The 21824-nt window shown below is 48.8% G+C and overlaps 3 protein-coding genes across 3 annotated transcripts; 1 reads left to right on the top strand and 2 right to left on the bottom strand.

The window, feature by feature from the left end:
- Nucleotides 1-362: 362 nt before the first annotated feature.
- LOC131284012 (sodium-dependent transporter bedraggled) lies at nucleotides 363-21500 on the top strand. Its single transcript, XM_058312865.1, has 8 exons — nucleotides 363-1602; nucleotides 5961-5997; nucleotides 9657-9669; nucleotides 15426-16269; nucleotides 17686-19010; nucleotides 19097-19600; nucleotides 20170-20483; nucleotides 20553-21500. The coding sequence occupies exons 1-8, from the start codon at nucleotides 488-490 to the stop codon at nucleotides 21483-21485; spliced, it is 5085 nt and encodes a 1694-aa protein (XP_058168848.1). The 5' UTR covers nucleotides 363-487; the 3' UTR covers nucleotides 21486-21500.
- Nucleotides 5913-7606, bottom strand: LOC131284014 (probable cytochrome P450 9f2). Its single transcript, XM_058312868.1, has 2 exons — nucleotides 7395-7606; nucleotides 5913-7314 (listed from the first exon to the last, which is right to left on the bottom strand). Exons 1-2 carry the CDS (start codon nucleotides 7604-7606, stop codon nucleotides 5913-5915), a joined length of 1614 nt encoding a protein of 537 aa, XP_058168851.1.
- On the bottom strand, nucleotides 9069-10782 carry LOC131284013 (probable cytochrome P450 9f2). The gene is made up of 2 exons (XM_058312867.1): nucleotides 10571-10782; nucleotides 9069-10482 (listed from the first exon to the last, which is right to left on the bottom strand). The coding sequence occupies exons 1-2, from the start codon at nucleotides 10780-10782 to the stop codon at nucleotides 9069-9071; spliced, it is 1626 nt and encodes a 541-aa protein (XP_058168850.1).
- Nucleotides 21501-21824: the final 324 nt, after the last annotated feature.

Raw genomic sequence — 21824 nt, forward strand, 5'->3', positions numbered from 1 at the left:
AACCTTTCGTCGGGTTTAGAAAACTTTTTTTTTATAATATGAAATTATGAAGTCGAAGCAATAAAGCAATAAGCGTCCGTCATACAAATCATCTGTTTAGTCATGGTCTTAAAATGATACATTGTAAAGTACAAAATTCAAATTTAAATAAGTACGATAAAGAAGATAAGTCCGTTAAAACTTACAACCGATATAAATAAACATTTGTTGCATGGGAATAAATCCCACATAAAACCTATTTTAGCAAAACAAGCGTGAAATGTGCCGTTTACTGATGTCGTTTTCTCATTCCATCTCTCCATTTCAGTGCAGCGCAAAGAACGATGTACGGCACAGTGAAATCCCAAGCCGGCAAGAAGGAAGCGTTCGGATCGGAGCAGCGCGGGGCCAACATCACACCGGCACGTGAAGCTGCTTAGTGGTCTGCTGCAAAAGTTCGTCGGTTTTTGCGGTTTTCCGTCGCTGCTAACGAGACAACAGAGTGCTGATGGCTGCCATCGGCCCGGACCGAGCTAGTTGTGAACTAGCAACAGGGAAAGAGGAGGGTAGTCGTGACCGGAGCAAAGAAGAACGCGGGGAGCACGTTGTAAATCAGCTAGCAAGTTCACAATCAACAGCTAAAACGATGGCGGATGAGGCGCCCCTAAGCAGTTCGTACTGCACGTTACCGCGACCGGCCAGATTGTCGTCGAGAAGCGATGAAACCGAACGGGCCGGAGTTCTACACCACGGGCAGTATTACACCCTTGGACGGGTTGGTGATCGGCGCACGCCACAATCTCCCACGGACGCAGTAGCGATGGGACAGAGGATGGCGAAAGCCACCGGCAATGCGTCGTCCGGCGAAGAGCAACCGGAATCGACGCAAAGGCTGCTGTACGAACAGAACATGTGTACGTTTGAGAACTTTTGCGAGCGACGCAACAGTGAACAGAGACTGCAGCGGGCGGCGGAAAGTGATCCTGACACCAGCATCGCGGGTGACACCGGGGGGGATGGGCTCGGTAACTTCTGCACACTACGTAACGGACGTAGGGGTTGGCGAAGTGTCACCGAGGGGAACAATGGAAAACGCCCGGAAGGACCCCATCAAGCCCTCGCGGGGGATTACTGTACGCTGAAGAAGAAAAAGTTCCAGCTCAATCGGAAGTTTGTGGAAAGTTTTCTGGAAGATCCCAACGCCCAGGTGGCGGATTATCTGTCCGAGCTGGACGCGTACCTGGACGAGATGGACGGTGTGGACGACGAGAGTGGTGAAAGTGACGCCAGTGACATTCACTCCACTCCGGACGAGAACGACCGGGAGGGAAAGGAGGAGGAGGGACTAAACTCGGTGGTGGTTGATCCAGCGCCAGTTGACCCTTGCAGTCAAAGTTTACAGTATTATCACCCGACACCGTCGGCCCAAGGATGCGCGGACGAGCGGGGAAGTGAACGGCACGGGTTTCTCGCGGGCGATTATCAGGACGATCGCATTCGATACGGTGATATCAAGCACTTCTGTACGCTACCCAAGCAGAAGCGTACGCAATTTCTGAACGCATTTAAACGAGGTACCTCCCTGCGAAGGACTGTCGTCGTTGATACTGAAAGTGAGCGTCAGTTAGGTGCTATGAACGTTCCAGAAGTCGCCGTTGGTGGTGGGTGTTCAGCGGATGTCAATCGGATTGCTAATGGTGAGTGTTCTGTTTGAATTACTAGAACATTTTTTTTTTTAGGGATTGTTTCAAACCAGAGAATGCGATGTAATATTATGATATCAAAGACAGCGGTTGTTTTGACATCGAAATAAACCGTCTACTCTGATGAACCGTAAAAATCGTAGTGATCTGTGATGAACGTGTATGAATGCGGCGGGACGAGATAGAAAATGGATACGTCCACGTCCGCCGAATTCGAGACACTGTTCAAACGGCTCGCAGAGCTGGAAGACCTTCATCTTTCGATCGAGGAATCCGATAAGGCTGTCGCCGCTCTCGAGGCTCTGATTGATCGCCGAAAGCAGCTGCACCATCCAGGGCCCGCACCACCCTTCCCCTTTGAACAGTTCCGTGCGTTCTGCCTCGCATGGGTACGGCGTTGTGAAACGGCAACCGAGCGGGTTCGCCATCAAACACGGACCATTGTGCGCGCGAACGCCGAGCAGCGGAAGCTGTTGGACCAGAAGCGTCAAAGTCTCGACAGCGATGCGCTGCGCGTAAACCTGGAAGCGTTCCAACTCGAGCAACGACTGGGCGAACGGGATCTCGTCATGGCGCAGGCCACAGATTACGAGCTTCGGCGGCTCGGGGCCGTAGTGAAGCGGGAAATGTTACACGAAAAGATGGCACTCTTCGAAGCGACCGCCCGCAACGATCGGGAGCGCCGAAAAGTTGAACGAAAAACGATCGATTTGGCTATCCTACGATCAAAAATTGAACGAGCTAAGCGGGTGGTGGTATTGCTCGAGCAGGAGAACGCAGCACTTCGGTCCCGGTTGGGTCAATATCGGGCTCCGAATATTGTGGAGCTGGTCCGCAGGATGAAGAGGCTAAAAATAGTTTAAAGAAATCCGTACTACACACTTAAAAAAAGACGAAACATTTGATCCGTTCACTATAAAGTCCAATGGTAAAAACTAAATACGTTCTTCGTCGTACAGAGAATCGCCCAATTGATAAGATAATTTGGTTAAACTCAATTGACCCAAATTAATCGTTTTATGCCAAGACTATGAACCTACGTGACCAGGGCAACCTAACAAATTCAATAAATTGAAACATTCATCCACCACATAATGGGAGCAACAATGGGATTCATGTTGAACGCACGCGCCCGTTTGTCACGCGGCTCGTGTTATGCGAGTCTGCCAGTTGCAATTCGCTAACGAGTCGTGGAATATGGCCGGTTAACAGCCACCCACACTGCTGAGACAACAGCGAGCCCGGCGGTGCGATGTGTTTAATCTTTGAACTTGTTACTTGAACAAACAGACGAGCGTTAGGCAATGGGAGGCATACGGTCTTAAGAATGTTGCGAAAGCGTAACGATGTTAATGTAGGTCTCGTTAACAAAGCTCAAGAATCAGACGTTTATGCGCCCGCCCTTAGTCGGTCCGAGTAAATTCGATACTGGCTCGGTGACATAGGGTCCCTTTCTAGAAGAGAAGGGCAAATCGGTCACATTCTCCACACTAACGAAATAAGTCTCGCAAACACAATGAGTCATAAGGCGCGGATATCGAGCTCCGGTGGTGGGAAGTTGTGCACCGCTTGTGTGCTTAAAATAATGTGCTTGATCTCCTTTCAACGAGAAACACAAACCACTCTCCATTTGATAATCGGTGCTAAGTGATATGGAAAGTAATAGTAACAGTAGTATTGGTTGTCAAAAAACTTTATTTGCGTATTACCGGTAGCGGTTGTTTGATGTTCTTATGATTCTTTTATTAGATCCTTTGATGGAAGCGATGGGCTGATATGTTGTGTGCTTTGCGATGACTCGAAAAAAAAATATAAATAATAAATCCCGTTCGAGATGTAAATTTCCTGAGTGAAGGCTATAATGAAAGGCTAATTCATCACAGTCAAAGTTAAGTGCGAAATAATATGAAATCTTCTCTAATGAAACCTTTTTATAGAATCTTTAATCTACTGTAAATTATTTTTATTAAACAATGCCTATGTTATCAGTTCGAGGATTAATTAAACCAGTTTACGCTTCAAACCTAGATAGCAAAACCAAATTCCTTATCAAAGCATCGTTACCCTACTAACCATACATGGTTATTGCTGTTCACAGTGATTGCAGTCTGGTTACAGATAAGAGTTTTTGCCAACATAACGAGTCAAAAAGGCTTGAACCTAGACACTTATATGGTCATCTGATAAGATATTTTCGATCCATAAAAGGATCACAAAGAACTGATAGAGGTTGAGGGTTCAGTTTTTATCAATTGCCAGCCGTCTCCATTTATGGTGAAGCATCTCTCAGCTTAAACCCAAGATGAACACCATTTTCGGTGGTAAGCGCCACGAATCCTTTCTTCAGCCGCACCGGAACCTCCGTTTGCTCGACCCGTTCGAGGGAAAACACCAGCAGCAGGTGATAGATGACCGCCTTCACTTCCATCAGGGCAAAGCGCGACCCGATGCAATTGCGCGGCCCAACACCGAACGGAATGTAGGTGTCCAGATTGATGCGATGCTTGTTTTCCTCGCTGAACCGCTCCGGGTCAAACTTTTCCGGCTCGGGATAGTACTGCGGATCGTGGTGGAGTCCGGAGGTCGTAATGAAGATGGACGTGCCCTTGTCGATGGTAAACTCCAGCCCGTCGACATTAACTACATAGTCGCGGGTGCATAGGCGGTCGGTCGATGGGACCGGTGGCCACTTCCGGAGCGATTCGGACACCACCATGTCCATGTATTTCATCCGCTGGATGATATCGTAGGACAGTGGTTTACCCTGGAGGGATGCCTGTGCGGCGAGGATTTCCGCGTGAAGTCGCTCTTGAACGCCCGGATTAAGTGCCAGCTCGTAGGCGAGAAACGTAAGGCAATTGGAGACCGTGTCGAAACCTGCCAGGAAAAAGACCAAACATTGTGCTACCAGCTCCATTTCGCTCATCGGACGTCGGTCCTTTAGCTCCGCCTTGCCCACGTCCGACTCCTGCGCCGTCGCGAAACCTTCGCCGACCGGTTCCTCCTGCTGTTTGTGGTGCTTCAGTGTGCCCTTCCTGGCCTGCATCAGCAGATGGACCATGTCGGGCCGTACGATCCCTTGTGCCTCGCGCGCCCGTAACGTCTCGCGGATGGTGTCGATGAAGAAACGGTTCTGCTCCCGATCGAACAGGTCGATCTGCAGTTTCTCCATAAGCCACGGGAACACCCGGTGGAAGAGCATCTTCAGCAGCACACTGAACCGTTCGAAATGAACCATCTTTTTGCCATTGATGTAGAACGAGTTGGTTGGATTACGGAACGAGTCCACCTTCAATCCGAACGCACAGGTCGCTATTACGTCCGTGCCGAAGCGTGAGAACACTTCTTTAACATTGTAAACCAATGGGAGTTTGGAAGAAGCCGTCGCCGCCTGTTCACGATAGAACTCGACCATCTGGGCGCTACAATCTCCGACCAGCTCAAACATCTGACGCATTTTGCTCCCGGTGAATGCAGGGCTAAGGGTCGCCCGCATATCCCGCCACTGTTGGTCCGTGAGGGCGAAGAGGGATTTCGCAAATAGCGCAACCGAATCGGGATCCACGTTGCTTCCAAAAATGCGCCGATGGTTCACGAAGTGGTCAAAGTCCTTCACGGCGATTTGCTTGATCAGCTCGGGATCACGCACCAGAAACACCGGAGTGACCAGGTCAAACATGCCGAAAATTCTTACGAAGAGAGAGAAAATAGGATGAAATTTAAAGAAGGCCAGCTCATAAGCGGCGTGCATCACTTACTTCACGTTACTAAATTGATCATAAATTTGCCGCATGAAGTCGTGCGATGAAATTTTTCTCGTGAGCAGTTGCCTCGTGCTTCCAAATAGTGGTTCGATCGGTAGACAAGGTATTGGCTTTCCCTCGAAGTATTTGTTGTTCTTAGTGACATAGCCGTAGAAGGTATAAGCCAGAAGTAGGACGAGCACGGAAGTCAGCAGCAGGAATGCCATGTTGAATAACTAACACCTGGAGGATAATTGAGCATTGGAAAATGAATCAAAAAGGGGATGAACATAGACAATTTCCACAGAACATTTTAAACATGTTTATTTTAAACGTAATTTTACAATGCAAGGGTACATTTTGTTTGCAAATATTATGTGCGTTAGCGATATTTAAGTGCGTTTAATGAGACAACAGTCATGCGTTGACCAAGAGAATATTTATTATGGTTCACTTAAATCAAAGAACGTAGATTTTTATCCGTATTCTACTTTCGTGGTATCAACTTCATGTGCATTCCCTTTTCCGCTCTCAGCGTCGAGAATCCTTTGGCCAGCCGCATCGGAATCGGTGTCCGGTTCGTGGGCTCAAACTTGAAGTTCAGCAGCAGATGGTATATGATGGCTTTCACCTCCATCAGGGCGAACCGGGAAGCGATACAGTTCCTTGGGCCAAGTCCGAACGGAAGGTACGCTCCTTGCGGGATCTTGTGTTTGTTCTCCTCGTTGAACCGCTCCGGATCGAAACGTTCTGGCTCCGGATAGTAGCGGGGGTCGTAGTGGAGTCCCGCAATGGGTATAGACACGGTAGCACCCTGCGGAATGGTAACGTCTGGCTCTCCGTCTTCACCGACTATCTTGTATTCTTTGGTGCACATTCGATCGCTGGCAGGATTTGGAGGCCACTTACGCAGCGTCTCCGAAACAACCATATCCAGGTAGTGCATTTTCTGGAGTGCGTCGTAGGTGACCGACTTCCCATCGAGCGCGTCGTGCGTCGCAAGAATCTCGTCGTACAGGGTTTGCTGAATTGTCGGTGCAATGGCCAGCTCGTAGGCGACAAACGTCATGGCGTTTGCAACCGCGTCGAACCCGGCCACAAAGAAGATAATACATTGCGCAACCATTGCCGTCTCGTCGAGTGTTTCCGAGGGAACCTCCGTATTCTGCACACATTCAGATTCGTATGCGGTTGCAAAGCTTTCATTCGCTTCCTTTTCCGTGTGCCGCTGTAGCGTGCCCTTCCTGGCTTGCATCAGCAGGTGGACCATATCGGGCCGCAAGATACCATGCTTCTCCCGAGTTTCCACGGACTGGTGAAACAGTTCCGTAAAGAACTGGCTGTGCTTACGATCGAAGAGATCTATCTGCATACGGGCCATCAGTGCCGGAAACACTTGGTAGCCCATCATCTTCAGGAACACGTGCGGTCGGGCAAAGTTGGTGAGCTCCTTGCCGTACTGGAAGAACACATTTTTCTCATCTTCAAACGAGTCAACTTGCACACCGAACGCACATGAAGCGATGGCGTCGTTGGTGAAGCGGATGAACACATCCTTTAGCTCGTACTCCTGCGGCCCAGTAGTCTCCGCCTCCCGGCGATAGTGTTGCACCATGCGCTCGCTACACTCCACGATCAGCTCGAACATCTGGCGCATTTTACTCCCAGTGAACGTGGGACTTAGCGTTGTGCGCATATTGCGCCACCGCTGATCCTTCATCACGAAGAGAGTCTTCGGAAGCAGCATGGTCGAATCTGGATCATCGTTCGACGGGAACATTGACCGATGGTTCACGAAGTGGTCAAAGTCCTTTACCAAGATTCGCTTGATGAGTTCGGCATCGCGCGGTACGAACATGGGTGTTAGCATTTCAAACATGCCGAAAATCCTAGATCAAGTTAAATATAACAATCAGTTAAATTCACGATAAACAGTAACGCTGGCTCCAAGGAGGAGTACCTTACTTACTTCGCGTGCGGAAAGCGGTCGTAGCTTGCGCGAACAAAATCTTGAAATGACGTCCGTTTCAGAATCAACCGACGCGTGCTGCCAAACAGGGGCTCCACCGGAAGACATGGTATCGGGTGGTTCTTGAAAAATCCGTTGTTCTTTGTAAGGTAAAGGTACAGCGCCAGCAGTACCGACACAAACGCTATCACGTACAGCGGATTCAATTCCATTTCCTAACAATGACGAGAGCGTGGCTGCTCCCCGAACACTATTCTCCTCGTTTGGCGCCTATAGGTTTTATACTTCAGTTCTGTGTAGATGAAATAACATTGAAATAGCGTATCTCGATTAACTCTTGTTAGTTTTTATGAACAAGACGAGAAGAGAAGCTACATGTCTAAACATTTAATTAAATCATACGTTGGTATGGGCCATACGTCATACAATAACAAACTTTTGCGGCTTTTGCACTACGACTACTCTCGCGGTGAAGTTCTACGCCCACTTTGTTAATTGCATCAGCAGTCATAGTAGGCAGCTCAATTTGACCCTTGGTGTACTCTATCCAATTAAGTGTTGATAACTAACCCAGCCCAGCTCATATCCGATGCGATAGTGTCGGGTACTGTGAACCGATGGCTGAATAACCGGGCAGAGTGCAGATGAGATGTAAGTGCTTCCCTGCATTGTTTATTTTCACTATCTGGCATATGCTATTAAATGCTCACCCTTTACCTTGCTGTTGATATTAGAGATAAGTGGAACGTGCTTTCCGATGCCTACTGCGTACACTTTATAGTACAAAAACCCCCTACGAACTATAACATCTACCAGCGATGACTTGCAACCTTTGCATGAAGATGTCTTCAATTTGTCGTGTGTCAGTAACTAGAATTGATCGAGTTGTTGCTTCCATGCTAGCGATGACTTGCTACCGAGCTTTTTAATTGATTTCCTTGATAGCCATATACGCTTGGAATGGTGTCGGTGATAAGCTTCTTCCATGGTTGGAATCTACGGCAGATAAGGAAAGCGTTGCTGCTACTGAAGCCGGGATAAGGAAGTGGACTAATTTGGCGCTCGTTTGAGTGGGGTTGCGGCAGAAACTAGAACCAGTAAAAACCGGTATGCAGTCTAGGACCCTTAGCGCCATAAAAGGAAAAGTATGAATCATCTGCCTTGCTTCCACTTGCTGATAAAATAGAAAAATAAGCAACTGTCTTTCAGTTCTTCCGTTTTGTTTTTTTTTCTATTTGACCTTAGTCAATATGTTTTAGCGTATACCACTCGATCAAAACATCTGGTGTAGGGTTGGGTGAGGGATTACGATTCGAGTTAATCTTATCAGACTTCCTTGAATTAAATCGTCTCCATAAACCCTAGACGGTGCTTATCTCTGGCGAGATCTGGCGTACCCTAATGTTCCCTGTCAGCTCCTTTTACGGACTTAACTTCTTGGATGTTGCAAGCTGTTACAGAATAAAGCGTGTTTCTTGCAATTTCAGGATTTGATTCCTAATCTATATACTCATTCGTAAGTTACTGCTCAAACATAATTAAAATAAAAATGGATCTTTAAATGAAAATTAGACATCTAATATCAGGTTATCGTAGTTGAGTCGATTTATTCATGTATTAGTATAAACAAGTATAAACTTTACGTCACATTCTTATCAGGCAAAACTGTTGCAATCAGTTGTTGACCTCTCTCGGCTTCAGACGAATCCAGATACCCTTCTCGGTGCTTATCGCGGCCGGATTTTTCTTCAGCTTCAGCGGCACTTGCGTTTTCTCGCATCGCTCGAAGGTGAAGCTCTTCAGCATATAGTACACAATCGATTTCACCTCCATCAGAGCAAAGCGTGACCCGATGCAATTCCGTGGACCAATTCCGAACGGCAGGTACGCTCCCGGGTTAATGTTATGCCGGTTTTCCTCGCTGAATCGCTCCGGGTCGAACTGTTTCGGATTGGGGAAGTACTTCGGATCGCTATGTAATCCTGAAATCGGAACAAAAACGGTACGACCCTTTTCGATCTTAAACCGAAGTCCCTCGCCATCGTCGAAGGTGTAGTCTCGGTTGCAGTACCGGTCGACCGCCGGCGCCGGTGGCCAGATGCGGAGTGTCTCCGACACTACCATGTCCATGTAGCGCATCGCCTGGACAGCATCGTAGGTTAGTGGTTTACCCTCTAGAGACTGGTCCACCTCGCAAATCTCCCGATAGAGTTGGTCCTGCACCTCGGGATGCATCATTAGTTCGTAGCACATGAACCCAAGTGCGGTAGAAACGGTGTCGAACCCGGCCAAGAAAAACAGGAAGCACTGAGCCACCAATTCCTTGTCGGACCACTGACGTGTGATCGCCGATTTGCCCACGGTCGATTCCTCTACCGTCGCAAACCCGGCATCCTTTGTGTCGACTTCGTCCTTCTGATGCCGTAGGGCTCCCTTTTTCACTTGCATCAAAATGTTGATCATATCGTTCCGCACGATGCCTTTCTCGTCACGCACCCGCATGTTATCGAGAATCATCTCGTGGAAGTGCTTACATAAGACCGCATCCATAAGCTCGATGTTCAGCTTCAGCATTAATCGTGGCATGGTTATGAACAGCAGGAACTTAATGCTCGATATGAACGAGTTAAAATCCAGCAGCTTTTTACCCTTGGTGTAGAAATCGTTCTCCCGGTCGGTGAAAGAGTTCACCTTAATGCCAAACGCCACGGAAGCGATCACATCGTTTGCGAAACGGGAGAAAATGTCCTTCATTTCGTACTGCTGCGTTGCTCCGTCTCGGCGGGCTTCGGCGAGAAGATGCTGCACCATACCCTGTCCACTTTCCGACACCAGCTCGAACATCTGCCGCATCTTGCTTCCGGTGAAGGCCGGGCTGAGGGTGGCCCGCATGTCGCGCCACTTTTGTCCTCGCAGCATGAACAGCGAGTTGAGGAACATGTTGTCACTCTGCAGCGTATCCTTCTCATTAGGTACGAACGGTGTGTGGTCGGTGAAGTAGTCAAAATCTTTGACCGCAATCTGCTTTAGCGTTTCCGGATCACGTATCATCAGGTTCGGCGTGAGGCAGTCGTACGCACCAAGTAACCTTATATTTAAGCAAGTAAACAAAATACTTTATTGAAAACCACTTCAATCCTTCCACACCTGAGCTTTGAACTCAAGATAGCACTTACTTGGCATCTGGAAAGCTGTTGTACAGCACGTTAATGTGCTCTATCATGTCGCGCCGTCGGAAAAGCATGGGACCTGAATTGCCCACCAAGAAGGTCGGCTTTAGATGCGGATACGGCTTGTCGAGGAAGTACTGGTACTTTTTCTGCACATAGTAGTACACCAACGCCACTATGGCGAGCAACGCCGCCACCGTTACCATGTCAACCGCCATGATGAAGCTTCAGTTCCTTTCTGTTCGTTTGCTCGTTTGGCTGCTTGCGAATCGAAACTGAGCATGGAAAGTTAAAACAACCGGCCGAAGAATTTTATTTACCACCAAGACCAGCGATTCCCCGGGTGGTCTACAGATAACGTTATCAAATTTATAAGAGAGCGTATGTTCTCTGTTTTAGCTGTGATGGACGCTACGAGGTGTTTACAAGGCCTTTTTTGGAAGTCACACTGGAATAGTCACACTGTAAAGCTGGACATGGACAATTTAAAATCTGGCTTTTTTGTGTTCTACCAAAGTGAGCAGAGACATTTTTTTCTGAGCTTCACTACAGTACCAAAAAGCTAGATATTCTGTACAACTAATGAGCTAAATTTTTCACAAATTTACCGTCAGATGAATACACACAAACATACGAAAAGACGAGTCGTTTACAGTGTGGTTCCTCTATCAATCGACAGCATACATTATGATTTATTTTTGGAACATGTAGCGAAAAGAACCCATGGAACACCGAGCTGTTGGGCCATCTGACGCCGCTTCCCGTCGATGATCTCACTTTTGGACAAACAATGACAGCACTAATGGTAACATACACATACACATGTACCAAGCAAACGTTGGTCAATTTTTAAATGCGCGTCACAAATGTTGCAATATCACGTTCACGTTCGGCAAATAAAGCGCTCCCCAAATACTCAAAACTCTCGAGAAAATTACAACACTTCTCAGTGCTTACCTGGATTTGTGATGCGCAATTGATTAACAGCTTGCTGGATGAAGGGAAAAATCGATCTCGTTGCTGCTGAACGAACTGATGTGCGACCGTCCCGTGCCAAGTGTTACCGAGCACTGAATGAGCTGCCGGACAAGTTTTCTATCCTCGCTTCAATGAATATATCCACGGGAACGCCAAACGATGGAAACATTATATTCATGGTCGTCATTATGTGCGTCGCCATCCAAACACGCTCACATTAACCGGCTTGTATTGATGTGACCTTCAACCGCGTATTCCAGCCGTGGGGGGGAACCGCGGTTTTTTTTTTAGGTGGGAGTTAATTTTTCGGGTTTCATTAGTTAAGGCCGGTCCACACGCTCCGTTTTGCACCACGTTTTAAGTTTGCGCAGTTTTAAGACGGAATGAAAACGTTGCAATAGTGAGCGTCCAGACGGCACAGTCTTATCCGTGCTGTTACTCAGTTTTTGGTGACATCGCAATGGAGGAGGTTCTCCTGTGGTCAGCTTTTGCGGGTTGTCTTGTTGAAAAAAAAGATTGGAATATCTCAGAAGAACCGGCGGAACTTTTCCCATACTAGATTATTGCGTGAATTACACGATGAACCTAATGACTGGTAAAATTACTTGGAGAATGGACTTTTTCACAATTATTTCCTATTGGCAGTTCCATCAATTTCCCTGTATTTGTCCACTTATTGTTCGTAGGCTTCTCCTATTTTCTCCCTGTTTCTGTAATCCTTCGGTTTTACACGCCAAACATGTGGAAAGCTTTAGTAAAGAGCAATAAATTCCGTTAGAAATTCTTGAGAACATTGTCAAAGGTCAGCCATTGTCGCGTTATTAGCAAAAACTGTCAAAAATTGAACAAATTTCCATCGAACACATTGAACAAAGCATCAATATCCATCGACATGTTCGTACAGCCCGGTTGAGTCATGAAGTTTGCGCAGTTTTCAAAGCAATTTTGCTCAGATATCGCTGCAACTGCGCAGTTCTCGCGCGAAGCTCAAAACTGTGCAGTTTTCCTGTCCACACGCAAAGTTTTACCTGCAACGTTTTGAACTGCGCAGGTAAAACGTTGTGCAAAACGGAGCGTGTGGACCGGCCTTTACTCTGGGATGACAAAAAAGAAGAACCAGAGCGCTGAGGGTTCAAAACTGACTCAGCATATTTTCGAATACCGTCTTATTTATCACGGCTATCGCTCATCCGCATACGTTAAAATTTGGCCAGATGTCATATGTTAATTACAAAGTGCCGGCATCATGTAGTTAAACCCAACCGTAAAATTCAGGTAATGTCGTCTTAAGCGTATCATGGTTAACTAACTCCGGGCAATTTTCTTTCGACAGGAAACAGTAGAAGCGGAAGATCAAAGAATCTCCACCCTTGCTGAGGTCAGTTTTAGGAAGGAATCATCGAGGCCCAGCGGACTTAGTAAATAAATAATGTTTATTCTTATTTACTATGGTCTACACTAGACTGGTTTGCTATAAACTAAATTCTCTCCGCTGTGCTGGTCGATCACTTTTTGCGTGATTGGAACTCCAGCCAGACGCCCTTTTCTGTCGCGAACTCTGTAGACGATTTCTTCAGCTTTAGGGGAATTTGTGTTTTTTCGCACGGTAGTACACGGAAGTGTAGCAAGAGATAGTATAGCACCGCCTTCGCTTCCATCAGTGCAAATCGGGAACCTGGGGGAAAGAAAAGAAATGGTCATAGATGTTGTGGTCATGCACTGGAGTTTCGAGTGGCCTCTTCGGGGAGAGTGATACTTACCAATGCAATTTCGAGGCCCTGCACCGAATGGAAGATAGGTGCCGTTCTGGATGTTCTTGCGGTTTTCCTCGTTGAACCGGTCCGGATCGAATCGATCCGGGTTGGGGAAGTACTTCGGATCAAAGTGGAATCCGATAATAGGTATGAATACATTCGCTCCCTTCTCCATGGTGAACGATGTTCCCTTGCCATCATCGTAATGGTAATCCCGAATGCACTCTCGATTCAATACAGTGCCGATCGGCCACTTCCGGAGCGTCTCAGAGATTACATTGTCCAGGTAGGGAAGGGATTGGAGCTGTTCATAGGTGAGGCTCTTACCTTCCTCTAATGCCTCCTCGGCATCACGGACTTCCTCATACAGTCGCTGCTGAATGTTTTCTGCGACTGCTAGCTCATGGAGCGCAAACGAGAGCGTCCAGGAGATGGTCTCAAATCCGGCAAAGAAGAAGATAAATGCTTGCGAGACCAGTTCGGTATCGGTCCACACGCGGTCATGCGCACGGCGACCAACCTGCGACTCGTCCACCGTCGCAAACCCTTCCGATGCCGATTGGCTTGCCTCTTCCGCCTTCTGTGCATGTCGCAGACTGCCCTTCTTTGCCTGCATCAGCAGCTCAATCATGTCCGGTCGGAAGATACCCTTCTCTTCGCGCATGCGCATCGTCTCCAGGATCGTCTGGCGGAAGAACTGATCCTCTTCTAGCGACAGGAAGTCGATCTTCAGCCGCGTCATCAGCTTCGGTGCGAAAGCGAATCCTAGCATCTTCAGCGCCTTCATCGGTGACGACCGGTCAGTTACCGAACGGCCCATGGTGATAAACTCATTATTTGGATCCCGGTACGAGTCCACTTTGATACCGAAGGCGGCCGTTCCGATCACATCGTTGGCAAAGCGCTGCATCACGTCCTTCATTTCCAACTGCAATCCGGACGCGCCCCCACTGATGGCCTTCTTTTCCTCCGCCCGGAAGTGCTCCAGCATCGACTGGCCACACTCGGCAATAAGGGAAAACATGAGCCGCATCTTGCTGCCAGTGAAGGCTGGGCTAAGTGTGGCCCGCATGTCGCGCCACTTTTGTCCCCGCAGTGACACGAGCGAGTTGGAGAATAGCAGATCGTTGTGGTTGTTATCGTCCTGCTCAAAACCAGTAATCATATGGTCGGCAAAGTGATCAAAGTCTTTTACCGTGATCAGCTTGACAACGGCCGGATCGCGAACGATGTACGCCGGTTGGCGCAAGTTGAACATTCCAAAAATGCTTCACCACAAAAAAAAAGATAAATAAAGAAGAAAATTAAATTAATTCTATCCACGGAGAAATCGGTTGTGCAAATAACATGTATCGCGGCTACGTGGATGTCTTACCTTGAGTTTGGAAAGGCATTGTAGATGTTTTTAAAGTGCTCGAAAAGATCCACCTTCTTCATGACCAACGGGCCCGAATTGCCGAACGGGAACGAGGGCTTCATCGACGGAATGGGTTTGTCGGCAAAGTAGAAGTAGTTCTTCGTGAAATACCGATACGCTAGCACGAACAACCCGACCACCAGCGCCAACGTTAGCAGACTTATCTCCATCCCGGCTAACTTTTTTTTTATTCCTACACGTAAACACACAGCTAAAGAACGTTGAGTTTCGAGACTATCTTCTGACCGCCCTGAAGTCGGTTACTTTGATTATTTCCTTGTCCCCCGGAAAACACTGCTGGTGAGATGTGCGCTGCTTCGTGGTTAAAAACGTACTGCGTTGCCGGAACGTAGATGTTAAACCTTATAAGTGACTCCAGCCGGTCAGCGAAACATTCGCAAACAATTCATTCAAAAAGCTACACCGCCAGCACAAACACTACCAGCCATCGTTGGTGGACATGAATTGGGAATAAGATAACGAAACAAGGGCACGGGAAGGGAAAAGGGTCTAACGCGCGTTGAAACCGATTGGTGCTGGAACGAACGTTGGAGGATGTACTTTTTTGTATGCTACGTTTATTTACTTATCTTCTTTTTCGTACATGTGTAAACACAAACCTTGCTCCGTGTGTGCGTGTACGTTTGATTGAAGTTAGATTGAGTTTTATTCATTTTTTCCTAATTTATAACTTTTCTTTCTCTCATTGCAGCTGAAACCGGTCCTCCAGACAACAACGTCCCGGCCAATGTGTCCCTATATGGTCAATCCGGGAACGATGCTCCTGCACTTGATAATCAGCAGCAGCATCATGAGCGGCTTCGACGTCACCATCCTAGTTGGCATCGGAATTCGATGCGTAAACAGCACCTGATTGAACTGCCGGAACAGGTTGAAGAGCTTACCGAGGGCCCGTTGGAGGCAGGCCCACAATCTGCTGTTCACGACGATCAGGCCAGTGGCGGTTCGTTGGGAAACTTGAGCGATGAGACGAACGAATACACCTCCATCAGCACACTTCCGGTCGGGGAAATACCTGCAGTTTCGACTCCTTCTGAGGATATGTTCATCGAAAGGCATTCAGCCCTGGTTGTCGCCCTACCACCATCACCGGTACCCCCGGTGGATGTGGAACCGATCGTCCATCACACTCCGGCCCTGCCACCCCCTCTAGAGACGGATCTAGACCGGGAGGAAGAATTGGTGCAGGCTAGACCGCGACAAACAGGTCGACGAGCGCTATCGCAACCCCGCATCGGATCCATTACCGTCGAGCGGGACGAGGCCACAAACGAGCTCATCATCCGCACAAGTGGCGTCACCGAAACGCCACCTCGTGAGGACGCCAGAGCACACTACTCCACCGAGTCAACCCGGCATCAGCAGCAAACGCCAGCGTCCCAGACGCACCAACGTCACCATCGTTACGGCGGGGCGCCGGAGTCGGAGGAGGGCAGTTCGTTGGGCAGCTCGCGAAATCCGAGCCCGGTTTCGCTGCTGTCCACCACCACCACCTACAGCTCGATCGCGTCGGCGGCCGAAAATGCCGAAGACCGGTACGTGTTTGCCGCAGATGAGTCACGCACCTTGACGCTTCTTTTTGTGATTGATCTCCCAAAAACCGTGGTTCAAGCATTTGCATGTTTGAGTGCAATCACATGTACCGGGATTTATTTTTTGGCAACGGGAATGACGGGCAAAATATCGTTCAAACAAAGCTTTCCACTAGAGGAAGCGATGGTTAGCACATTTTGAATCGTTTGGAAATGGCATCTGTCGTTGGTAACAGGGACCTGATGCGAAAGTATCATTTTCTTTCTTGTTGACTGATGACTTGCAAACTTGATGTTGCAAAAATGGACGCAATATTTCGATAGGTTAGCACTATCAAAAACAAAACTACCGGACTCAGTTAAATGTAAAATGTGAATTTTCCTAACAGACTCCGCTGGAAAAGGGAAACCGAATAACGCAATATTACATCACAATTGCAACCATAATATTTTATTCGACAATATTCTTTGGATTTTATTTGTCACTAGTTTTCTTCCTTCATATCGAAGCATACATACCACATACGTACTTATCTTATCTTTTTCGATAACAGCATCAATATCGCTAGCTTTTTGACGAAAATGGCATTTTATAGCAGGAAGTATTTCGTCAGAATTGACAATAACAAAACCGGGAAAAAATGAAGCCCTTGATGAATAATGGATAACATATGAACCGCTTGGAGGGTGATGTAATCCGCAGTTCCTCTCCAGCAAGCATAACGTTTTTGGATGTAATTATTTTATCTATTTAAAAAAACTACACAATGAAAGCAATCATTTTCGCACAGACATAAACAGTTGTTAGCAAATTTTCCCCTTATCACCATTTTTCATATTCCAGACTGAATTTTTACCTGTGATTTTAACTGGAAACACATTTAAAAACATATGACTTATCTCACAACAACCCATGCGCTCGTAAGGTATGAATAATTTAGAACAGACACTGGTCTATATGACCCCAAGCGACTTTACAGAGTCCTTTGCAAGGTACCATAGATTTTTCTCCCTCCCTTTGGAATAACCCTGCATGGTATCAGGTTTCGATGGCAACCGCTATCAACAAACTTCCATAGAAAGTCGTGGCACACTTTTCTGGTGCATATTGACATTTTCCTTACTGCACCTTGGTGTATCTCGGCAGTCTGGTTAGCTAGTCGTCGGTGTCCGTGTCCGTGTGCGCATTTTTGTTTTTTTTTTGTCGGTTGGCGTGTGGCCTAATAGTGGCCTCTACCCAAAACTTTACCATCTGAACCTGACCTAGTCCTTGACATTGGCGTAGTTGAAGATGTTCTATAATGGTGTGAAGAATCCGTTTTCTTCGTTACTTTTCGATACGTAATGGATACGCTTTTATGTAGTGAGTATTGTGGAAGACGATTAATTATGGTTGGTTTTTCTGGTAAATTGCAGGAGTCACCATCAATCGATGGAAAACACTCGCGAAGGAGGAGAAAACCCGGGTTCATCGGCGGGAGGATCGGCGCAGGAAGTGGCTACCATCACTAGTGCCAGCTCTGCCAACAGCCGGAGGAACCGAATGTCCACTGCAACGGAAGGTCAACGACGGAGTGGCTCCGCGGTAGTCTCCGGTCGGGCGACGGATGCAAGCGTACCCGTTGGCAGTTCGTCCACCAGCACGGACGACCAGCTGGAGGACGAGTCGGAACTGGAGACGGCACGGCGCAGTAGCCGGCGGAACGATGGAAGACCGAAGGCACGGTGGCCGCATGCCATTTCGCGTCCCCTCGCGACCACCTTCTGCACGCTCGGCCTGTTCAACATCTCCCGGTTCGCCGTGTTCAGCGTGCACTTCGGCGCCAACTTTGTCGTGCAGTTTCTGATATTTTCGCTCTTCTTCGGCATTCCGATGATGTGGCTGCAGATGGTGCTGGGAGCGCGCATACGCGGCGGCCCAGTGACGATGTGGCGCGTCAGCCCGATCTGCAAGGGCATCGGGATAGCGCTCCTGTTGGCCCAGGCCCTCATTACGCTCTACTCGGCCATCTCGCTCGCCTGGGTGCTCGTGTACTTCCGGGACGCGTTCATCACGCACAACGAAAAGTATCGCTGGCAGGAACGGTTCGAAGCGTACCGGGGGATCGGGCAGGGGGGCAATCAATCCTACCGCCTGCCGGACACGGTTGCGGACTACTTCAACGGCGTGGTGCTGCAGCGGTATCATCTGATCTACCAGCCGGGACCGGCTAGTCCCGCCTTCGACACCGGCGGTCGTGTGCTTCCGCGAGCGATCTCCGGTATTGGTGCAATTCGGTTCCAACTTGCCTTCAACATGGCCATCGTGTGGACGCTGGTGTTCATCGCGCTGTGCCGAGGCATCCGGTCGCTCGGGAAGGTCGTCATTGGACTGTTTATAGTGGCACTGCCCGCCCTGGTGGCCGCCTGTGCGAAGCTACTCACGTTCATCAACTACGACAGCGTGCAGAGCATCTTTCCGGCCACGAACTGGCAGGAGTTTTTCCTCAACCCGATCAGCTGGACATGCGCGGCACAGGAAGCGTTCCTCACCTGGGGCCTGCTGGGAGTGTCGATCTATGCGCTCAACTGCAGAAGCAACCGGAAGGGTAGCTGCAACATACGCACCCGACGGGAACTGCGCCGGGACGCGTTTGTGGTTGCTTTCGTCACGCTCGTCGGTCTCCTGCTGGCTGCGGTACTCGGAAGTGCCTGCGTGCAGATACTCAGCAGTCGGGGGTACTACTATTCGCCTGGATCTTATGGTAAGCTCTCCAGCTTCGAACACAAATCATTACGAACTTCACGAAACACTTTGGAACCATTTTATCACTTCCTTTCGCATTTCCAGAGCATCTTGGCACGAATGTTTTCCTACGGAGCGGAGGTAACCAACCGATTCCATCGCAGCATAGCACCATGAACCCGAGCCGGTGGTTTGTCCGCTACTCGACCGTCGTCGGTGAAAGTTTCCGGCGTACGAGAGAAGAATCCGAGTCGGGCTACCAGGTGCTGCGGCTCGTAACGGAGCTACTGCCAGCCGCGCTGGCCGTCGCGTCGCCCGAGCGCATCCAACCGATCTGGGGCCTGCTGGCCTACCTGGCGCTGCTGCTGTTCGGCGTTGGTCAGCTGTGCGTCATGTGGAAACCGATCGCCGGTGCCATCGGTGACGCACCGTCCTCCATTCTGCTGAGCTGCGTGACCGGTCTGCTGCTCGGAATGCCGCTCGCGACCGAGGGTGGCATCAATGTTGTGCACTACCTCGACACGATCCTCGGTGCGGCCTGGTGGTTGCTGTTGCTCTGGATCGGCCACATATTGGCGCTGTTTCTCGTCCGCGGTCGACCGTTTACAAGTGAGTAGGAGTTGATCGTGTTTAACGGTCTTTTTGAATTTATGTATGGTGAATCAAAAAGCAAATGCGCCAAAAAAAGTCAATATACCCAAAAAGTAGGCATTTGCGGATCAGAAAAATTACCAAAAATGACGAAATTATAGCGTGTTGATAAGAGCGGCCATAAAATAATGTATTCTAGTTGTTTTGTTCGAAACTACCTCTTGAAACTATCGCTATTAGTTTCCTCTAATTCCTACGTTGTGTTCTATTTTCAAAAATGGTAAACGCAAGAGAGTGCTACGATACAGAAAAAAACTTAATCTAGCCTGCTGCGGTGGTCAAAAATTGCACCCTTGAAACGCACTCAAGAAACGCCTACTCGAATCTACTCGTTACAAATTTACACAATTCAAACCAGCCGTTCCGTTCTGAACACTACTGTTAAGAAAAGCCTTTTATCTTTTGAAAAAAAAAATCATCCGTTTTCGACAGATTAAAAATGAAAAATGCGTAGCGATCAAAGTGATTGCTATTTGGATTATAGTGCAAAAAGACGCATAACTCACAGCATTTCCCTTCGTTTGCAGGTGACATTCTAGTCAACGACCTGCAGCTCCTTCAGTCGTGTTCGGCGTTCATAGCATTCGCATGGAACTTTCTACTTCCGATCGGGCTCATCTTCCTGTGCATCATCCAGTACCGGCTGTCGAATAGTGCCGCCCTCTTCAACTGGCCATCGACGCCCAGTTCGAACGGCCCGGGGCAAGTAGGCAGCTACTGGCCTCTATGGGCCCGCCAGGTCGGTGGGTTCGTGCAGGTGAGCTTCCTCCTGCTAGTGCCGATCGTGATGGTGGTGCAAATCTATCGCTACCTGTGCAGTGGTCCACCGGATATATTGGATGTAAGTAAACCGCCCTAGCGAGAAGTTTTGTACGAGAGGTTGATCGAAAACCTTCCATTTTTCCCACAGCGTGTCGATCTCCTACTTCGGCCACCGGTGGATGGTGATACGAGCAATCCAATCCGAGCGATTCACTCCCGTCGTCCTGCCGTTTCAAGCGCCGCGCAGCAAACCGCAGCTAATGGAACTAGAAACACTTCATCAGCTGGCCAGCGCGACGGTTCATCATCCGATCGAGCTGTTTCTCTTTCGCTGGACTCTCGCGGGCCTCGGGATGCAGAGGATGCACCGCCAAAGTACACACCACCACCCTCCTACACGACGGCAACAGGAGCTCGCATTGCGAAGATGCTACGGAACAGTATCCGCCGTAGCGTTCGTCGGATAATGGGAGAATCCAGTGGGACCGGTGCTACCAGTGGTGCAATGGGGTATAGCCGACAGCGGGCAGCTCTGCCACAAACGACCATGGAACATTGCGATCTGTCGCAGGGTGCGAACCCTTCGTCCGGTGGGGAACTACCACCACCGGACTATTGCTCCGTGCTCCAACAGCTTGGTGGTGGGCCGCCGGTGCTGGAAGGAGCGATAACCGCACTCGAGCTCGCAAGGCCACCCCGAGCCCTGTACAACTCTTCAACACTCGGCAGCGGACGACGGTATCGTTCGCTGATCGCAAACGCGGACGCAAATGCTTCACACGAGCAACAGCAGATCCAACCCCTAACGGCATCGGATGTGCGCCAAATTCTACGACCGGCCACCATCGGTGGGGCTACGGCACCACCACCACTGGCTCCGGCGACTGCCGCAGGCTTTACGCAAACCTTACGGAACACTCTGCTGCGCCGGGGGCACTCGATGGAGAATCTCGTCCTGGCGGCGGCGCCTATCGGCGACTCGAGCATTATCACACTCAACTGTGACGACAACGATGGCGAGGCAGTGGGCGATGGAAATAGGCGCCACCGCACTGGCATCGGCAGGGACTCTGTGATATAGGATGATCGACCCTAGAGAGAATTCCAATCCGAAAGTCATGGTCGGGTTGGGAATGATTCACGAAGAAAAAGTTGACGAAATTATTTTAAAAGCTTAGAAAAGACGTTGACGATACGGTTCAGATATGGGGGGGGTGTCCCCATCCCCCAACACATACAACATTACCCCGTAACAATGTCTACATCTTAGTTTCTAGTAGCGTTCTACCGATCGTATATGAATCGGAATAAAACCTAACACCGTCCAGCTTCGCCAACGTTCGGAGCTTCGTTGCAAGGGGAAGGAAATACTCAATTTAGTATTTATACAACGTACCGTACGGTAAAGATCGTAGTTGAA

The sequence above is a fragment of the Anopheles ziemanni genome, chromosome 3, assembly GCF_943734765.1.
Source record: "Anopheles ziemanni chromosome 3, idAnoZiCoDA_A2_x.2, whole genome shotgun sequence".
Classification (NCBI taxonomy): domain Eukaryota; kingdom Metazoa; phylum Arthropoda; class Insecta; order Diptera; family Culicidae; genus Anopheles; species Anopheles ziemanni.